Here is a 7,852-nt window from a genome sequence, read left to right as displayed (position 1 = left end):
TCACTATAAGCCAGGAAACTTGCTTTGGGGTGTGACAATCACTACAGCTAAGGGGTCTTGGGGCAAGGAAGCTAATTACAAAACTTGCCATACTGAAAATTAAATGATAATGTAAACTTATTAGTGGTAAGGCAGAGAATGAGATTGGTTTTAAGAAAATGTGGGTCCCATTTTAGATATGAAGAGCTTCTCATATCATGCCTCTAATAAGAATGCTACACATATCAGACACTACTACTATATGAGTACTTTTTGAATGCCTTCTTGTATTTGAAGAATACTTAGCTTCACCCCTTAGCTTCCCTCACTACTCACTACGATATACCCATGAATAACTATAGAGTGTTTAAAAGTGTTTTGAAATCTCTGATGTGTTATAATCAACCCAAGCACTACTTTATTTATGCAAACTATGTCTAACTAGCACATGCACTTACACATCTAGGATTAGGAACTGCTGTCTCATCAGGCTTAATAAATGATTCCCTCTGGCTCTAAGAGCAAGTACTTTTTCAATGACAATGGGAGGGACAGCAAAGGAATTGCTTTGTGACATCTGTTGTTCAAAGCCTTTCGAATAGCGCATCGTGCCAAGTGCATGAGCGTCCTTGGAGAGTTGCAGCACACGGTAAAGAGAGAGTGGTAGAAATCCCAGTATTTCTGCAAAGGGAGGACAGAAGGTTCCAGTTAGAGAAGCCCCACAATGATTCCTGGAGTCCTTGCTTTACACATAATGGCAGCTTCTTAGCCTTTCGACAGTAATCCAACATTAAACATGAAATTCATGGGGGGGGGGGGTGGAGTGGAGATGGGCTTAAGGAAGCACAGATAAAGAGGAGAGAGAAGAACAAACAATACCGTACAATTCAGAACTCAGTCAGCGAAATAAAACAGACTTCTATGAGCTTCCTGTGCCACTACAGATCATGCCAGCAATTTTTAATTAATTTCAACACTATTTTATGCCTTTCATGTGCTTGGTGTGTCCCCATTATGTGCAGATGTATAGAAAGTGGTGAAGGATTGATGAAGCTTGGGCAAGTTAAGTAACTTTCAAGGTAATCCAGCTAGTCGGTAGCAGGATAAGATGGCATGTCTTCACCCTTAGCCTCTAAGCCCAGGCAAGCTTGTCCTCAGGCCTGATTCTTCAGCACATGCTGGAACTGCATGGGCGGAGCTAGTTCACGGAGGCTGCAAAGACCCAAAGTCCACCCAGCAGAAAACACAGTTTGTGGCTCTGGCCAGTGCTTTTCCAGCTGCCCCCATCATAGTGGGTTTAGATGGCCTGTTTCAGAATCACACCAAGATATTTTAAAGTAAATGAACGCATCTACACAAAGCACTTCCATTTTCTGGTAAAAAATGCTCTATAAGCAATCCCAAACACTATCATCTAAGTTTTTGGAAAGCAAGTGAAACTGTCATCTTCATGGACCTATTTAATCTGCCCTTACATGGCGACATCCCCCATGACATTCCCTAACACCACATATGTGCTGCAGCTACCCACCCTAGCATCTATATTTATAACTCTTTGTTTCATTGCACTCGGGTTGGCTTGAGATGTATTCACAAAGCCAATTCCATTAATTAGCAATTCCACACTTCTATCACAATCTGGCAATGATGAGTTGAGGGGGAAAAGTGTAAGAAATGAGTTGATCGTTTACCTCCAAGTCATCATCGGGGATGGCCGTTCTCCACTTAATGTTCCACCTGATGTGCTCATAGGCATTGACCACAACTTCGATGGCTTTGGGACAAGAATGGCAAGCCTGGATCACCTGCAAGGGGGGGGGAGATTCACATGCATTCAATGCTCACATACGTTTTTGTTTTCAGAGATATCAAGAATCTATAAGTCTATGAGAGTTTGTGGAGTTCCAAAGTGATTTTGAGGTTACGAAGGCCTTTAAGTACTCAAACACATCACCAGCCTTCATTGTGGGTGGACAGGTTAAGAAAATCGAACCAAACCTTTTCCACCATCCAGGAACAAATAATAAAGGGTGCTAGCAGATAAGGTGGGAACCTGAAGACTTGATTTTTCTGCCCAGAATTAAAGGATTCCTGGCCAAGATGCTGATCTCAGATGATAACGTCCAGGTGTGTTGGAGGCTCCTCTAGCTCAAAAGAAAATTCCATTATGAAAAACACTAATTTCCGGTGAAGACCCATTGTAAGAATGGGAGGCCAAAACACATGATGAAACAAGATTGATGGAGCTATATAGGTGATCCATATGTTCAAGTTTTAGATTGTATGCTTTAAAATCTGATATCCTAAAAATTGTAATGGGGACAGATGCATGAGTTGACTTATAGAAAGATTTCTTATAAAAGATGAGTTCAACTTCAGATCCTACATGACAGAAAGGTGGTGGTGGAATGTAATCAGTTTTAATGTATTTCAAAAAATTTTATTGAAAAATAAAATTAAAAGATATTTATTTTGGGCTCAGCAAGGTAGCCTAGTGGCTCAAGTCCTCCCTTTGCATGTGCCAGGATCCCATAGGTATGATGGTTCTAATCCCAGCAGTCCCACTTCCCATCCAGCTCCCTGCTTGTGACCTGGGAAAGCAGTCAAGGACGGCCCAAAGACTTGGGACCCTGCACCCACGTGGGAGACCTGGAAGAGGCTCCAGGCTCCTGGCTTTGGATCAGCTTAGCTCCAACTGTTGTGGCCACTTGGGGAGTGAATCGATGGATGGAAGATCTTCCTCCCCTCCTCTCTGTATATCTGACTTTCCAATATAAATAAGCAAACAAATAAATAAACCTTATAAAAATATATTTATTTTGATGCAAAAAAGATGAAATCCATGCCCAGTTTTTTCATAGCACATTTTCCATGAACTTTGTGAACATCTGTTCAATTTCTCAAAGAGGGTTGCTTCAGGGACCACAACAAAATGAAGCTTGATTACTTCTCTTGTTCAAACAAACCTATTCCCTGGAGCCTTCTTCCCACTCCTGGAGCAATGCTCCAGACAGGGGCACGCCACACCCACTCCAAGTTGATCCCTAATAATAGGACATCCTCTAGTCATTCAAGGCTCTGAAACAATGCCTGTTCATTAATATAAAGGTCTGCTTTCATTAAATAACTAAAACTCCAAATTTTATTCAAGATGAAGGTAAGAGGAGGTTGAGTTCCTCCTAGAGGCCAATAGAGGATGGTAAACTTCAAGTGAAAACCATGTTTTATTTTGTTTTTTCTCATGACAATGTCTTCATCTCCATAAAAAAAAAAATAAGACACAGAAGATGTCCCTGGGGGATGGCAAGATGAAGATGTAAATCAGATACCACCCATGTTTGTGCTTGGCTGGAATCTACGTTAGTACAACGGCAGAAGGAAGAGAATCATGGTCTACCCAGTGGGAAATCATTATAGGCAGGAGAGAGGAAGAAAGAGAAAGAATGGCTATGACTTAATAAGGATTTGCTGTCTGCCAGAGACTATGTCACTTCTTCACATACCCTAGACTGCTGTCTTCAAACAACCCTAGCATCTAAGTCCTGGAACTGTCTGCCGTGAGCAGACTTAAAACCAAAGGCTGGGAACTCTGGAATTTAACTGGTAAGTAGCAGTCAGTACTCAAACACGGGCCAGTGTGACTCCACACACAAAAAAGAGCTAAGGTGGTTAGGGTAAAAACACATGAGGATACATCAGGTGGCTCTGAGCCCTGACTCTCGAAAGTCTTGACATGCACAAAGTCCAAAGCTCTCCCTGCATGACTTGCTTCTGCTGATACACTGAGCACTAAGTTTTCTGCTGACAGGAGACTCAGTTCCTGAAGCATAAAAGGCTCGACTCAGCCTGACACCTCTCCCAGTAGCCTTCACCACCTCTTTCTAGAACAAAGGCAGCTGGACAAACGTTCTTAAGGCCTCGACAATTACTTCACCAGAAAACAAAAAGAGTCTTAGAAATGGCCCAGTACAGTAGCCTATTGGCTAAAGTCCTTGCCTTGCATGTGTTGAGCACTATCCCCACTGCTTGACTTCCCATCCAGCTCCCTGCTTGTGGCCTGGGAAAGCAGTAAAGCCTTGGGACCCTACACCTGCGGACAGACCCAGAAGAAACTGCTGGCTTCAGATCAGCTTGGCTCGGCTCAGCTCCGACTAGCACAATTGCGGAGTAAACTAGTGGATGGAAGCTCTTCCTCGCTGCCTCTCCGTTCCTCTGTAAAAATCTGACTTTCCATAAGAATAAATAAAGCCAAATAAAAAGTCTTAGGAAACAACAGATTTTGGATCATCAGTTTACATGGGGCTGGTGCAGACCCCAAAGGGAGGAATTTCTGTCCTTGCAGATCTGGGAGGCAGCAGAGTTTCATCCCCACTGTGTCTCTGGCACCTCTGGTGCCACTTCCTGGGGAGATAACTGGACAACTTGAGAAGGTTTTCAACACCTCTCCTCATCCGCAGATTCTCAGATGTGTAGATACACATAAATACACTACCTATTAAGAGATCAATCCAAGATAAAGTCCTCTTCCCATCCATGTTCTCCCAGAGGCCTTCTAAGGGCACCTGGCTCTTGGATGTTGAGTGGTGGGTGTTCTTCATGATCACAAGAAAGGCTTCACAGCCTGTACTGTCCACCAATGGCAATCATTTCCCCAAAGTCTCACCCCACTCTTCCCTCCCCTAGAAAAATGCCTTTCTTGCCCTACAAGAAAACCCAATCTTGGCTCCCAAGGGTGTCACTTCCTTCTGAATTATGCTGGGAAGAAAAAAAAATCAAATGTCCTTTTGTACCCTGGGAAGCTATTGCACATCCTATAATTCTCTCTTTTCCCTTACTTTGTAATTTATACATTGACTTTCGGTGAAATACACCCTCTACAAATTTGCTCTGTATTTGGAAGACAGAATCCTCATCCCTGACCTTGTTCCTTGTAAATGAGGAAGCTGAATTCCCCAACCACAAGAGAACAAATCACTTCATCTTCTGGATAAATGAGTCAGTCTTTTCCTTGTCGTAAAGATGACTTCTCCCTGTGCAAAGTCAGGTTGTGGAGCAGTTGTTTTAAATCACTTCGAAGCATCTGCATAGTAAATTGAACAGTTTTTCCTTGGTTTTCCTTTGGAAGGTAGCCAACTCTCTTATTGTCTTTTCGGTGGCAACAAAAATGTTTACAAATACCAGCCACCTTCTGGTACCCACCTCTACGTACCCTCAATCTCTTCAACAAACAGCCGAACTAGAGGAAGGTGGAGGAGCAAACAGAACTGAATGACAACATCTTCCTTGACACACATGGGGTTAGGAAAGAGGGACTCCTACATGAGATCACAGACACATTTTAGGAATACAGCCAGGGAAATCCTTAAGTTCAACACCACTTCCAGACTATTGTCACAGATCGCTCACTTGCTGTCCAATCTCCCAGTGTTCATATTCTCTACCCTTACTTTTTAAAAGAAGAATCTGAGCGATTAAGGGATGTGCTCAAAATTCACGCAGCAACGAAATAGCCAAGTCAAGATCTTACCCACAGACCCTAAGCCTCAGGTCTTAATATTGCTTACTGGTGTCTGCAAAAAGGAATTGGGAACACCCTCCCAACCCACCATCACAAGATATCTTACTGAAGAAAAGTTGAGTGAGATATCCATTCCCCCTAATATGGCCCTTTAAAAACGAACAAGAAGAGGATTTTTAAAAGTCACTTTCTCAGAAACCTACTTTAGTCAACCAGCAGTGAGTTTCAGGACACAACTCAAGCCTGACTCCGGAGGTAGTGAGCAATGCACACACTGGCTCTCCTACTCCAGATGCCCCGGAGCACAACATAGGAGCACAAACTCTGCCACTCCACAAACGGGGAGAATGGTAACCACTGCAGCCATCTTTTGCTAAGCGCTACTCCACACCAGGCACTGGGCTGAAGACTTGTCAGATACTGCATCCTTTAGCTCATATGATGACATTAGGAGAAGGCTGCTATGAGATCACCCATGTGGAAAATAACAGAGAATCCTGCATCTCTCTCCTTCCTTCGCTCTGCAAGGAAAGTGACCCCGGGGCATAAATGTATGCAGCGTTGCGCTTCAGGATGTAAGCTGCATGGGAGAGATGGATGGCTTATCTTCCAGAGCATCTAGGATGAAGAATAGCCAGACTCCCATGAAATAAGGATGGGAGAGAAATGGAAGTAAAGCAAAGGAATGATCTTTATGGATGCAGGATGAGGGCTGAGAGGAGGAATTGGGAGAGATCCTATAGGGACTGAAAGGAGACCAAGAGCAAGAATGAAGAAGTATTTGTCACTGTCCTCTGGGCTCTGAATGGATGTGTGATGCACTACAAGGGGACAATGTAGTTTTTTCTGAGCGTTACTGCCAAGGTTTACAGGCAGGGTATAATCATTCCATAGGGGAAGTGACTGAGGCTCAAGAAAGTTTGTCTGAGTTCAAATCTATGCCTCTTTGTTCCTGAAATGAATAGCCTAAGTCTACGAAGAATGAGCTATATATGACAAAGCAGAGATAAAATTAAAACAGGAACACCCTAACAAGTAAATTAAAATGTTGTGTTCCATGTACACCTTGAAGACTTTTAGCATTTTTGTTTTAGCTAAATGTATGATGCCAACATATGATTCAGAAAATACACACAAATCGGTAACTACTCGGGGCTAAAGGTTGTATGTCCCTTGGTCACTGTTCACCCTCCTGTCCACCCCCTGCAGCTACTTCGGCTTCTTTTCTCTCCTGCAAACACGTCTACTCCTCCTCTCCCTCAAGACTCTTGCAATTCCTTTTCTTTTGGCCTGGTGTGTTCGCCGGGCAGAGTGTCCACCTAGCTTTCTACTCATTTATCTATTCTGCTTATGTAAATATCACATAGAAACAGCACCCCTCCCCAAACCAGCATTCCCCTATTTTCTTGTCCAACTTCATTTTCCTTCATTGTACACAACATATCACAGAGCATTTATTTGTCTTCTATCTCCCACTACCAAATGTCACCCAGGAAGGTCTTTATTTGATGATTGTTCTATCTCCAGAAAATAAAAGTGGCTAGGAGACAACAGCTGTATAGCAAATATTTGTCAAATAAACAAATGAGTGAACCTGACCACTTAGTTCTTGTGATGCACAGAAATAGCATAATATTACTTAGCTTAGCTTACCTAACTCTTAGGTGAGCTATAAAAATAAAATTTTCTTTCCAGAGCCTATTTAACAAAGGGCAGTTAATGTAATGTTATTATTTCAATTCTTCCTAACCATTATCATTCGGGATTCTCTATTAAGGATTTCAAGAAAATGCCAAGACATTTTGAGCTTTACATTTACACAGTTTAATGAGAAAGTTACTTGTCTTCCACTAAAATATTGAGGATTAAGGGAAGATTCCCCACTGAGGTTATAGGCCACAAAACTGCTATGCCTTTGCTCCGAGCAGGTGCATCACTTGGAGCCTTCTGACCCTCAATGCAAGCATGCTAGGTCACAGACAGAACTTAGCTATGAACTGAGTAAAACTTCTGCCACTTGATTTTCAGTGATCTTGCTTTAGGTGGCTAGTTCCTACTTCAAACTTTTCTACTGCTTGCTAAAGTTTTAGAATTGAGGGGCATGCCAATTACAGTGTGATTTATTTTTTTTACTTTAAGGTAAGCTACATTTTGGCTACCAGATTCATACGTTCAACTTAATGAAAAACTCTCTCTCTCTCTTTTTTCTCTGTTCCCAAAACATGCTCCCCTACTGTATTATTTACCATGGCAGACTCAAATTGTCCCTTCCTGCATGTGTCTTTCTTGCTGGATTCTAAGCTCCTTCAGGGTGTCAGGTCTGCGTCCTGCTGTGAGCATCTGCTCCCTGCCAGT

At 42.6% G+C, this 7,852-nt stretch overlaps 1 protein-coding gene across 1 annotated transcript in view; it reads right to left on the bottom strand.

Moving 5' to 3' along the window:
- Positions 1-369: 369 nt before the first annotated feature.
- The window catches only part of ASB4 (ankyrin repeat and SOCS box containing 4), a 34,644-nt gene continuing 27,161 nt past the window's right edge, over positions 370-7,852 (bottom strand). Inside the window, exons 4-5 of the mRNA XM_040964816.1 lie at positions 1,671-1,784; positions 370-660 (exon numbers count right to left, since the gene is read on the bottom strand). Of these exons, the coding sequence (XP_040820750.1) occupies positions 472-660; positions 1,671-1,784 (303 nt within the window). The 3' untranslated portion in view covers positions 370-471. The remainder of the gene's footprint in view (positions 661-1,670; positions 1,785-7,852) is intronic.

The sequence above is a fragment of the Ochotona curzoniae genome, unplaced genomic scaffold (assembly GCF_017591425.1).
Source record: "Ochotona curzoniae isolate NIBS_2020 unplaced genomic scaffold, NIBS_Ocur_1.0 scaffold_3835, whole genome shotgun sequence".
In the NCBI taxonomy this organism is placed as follows: Eukaryota; Metazoa; Chordata; class Mammalia; order Lagomorpha; family Ochotonidae; genus Ochotona; species Ochotona curzoniae.
This window is presented reverse-complemented; position numbering and strand designations above follow the sequence as displayed.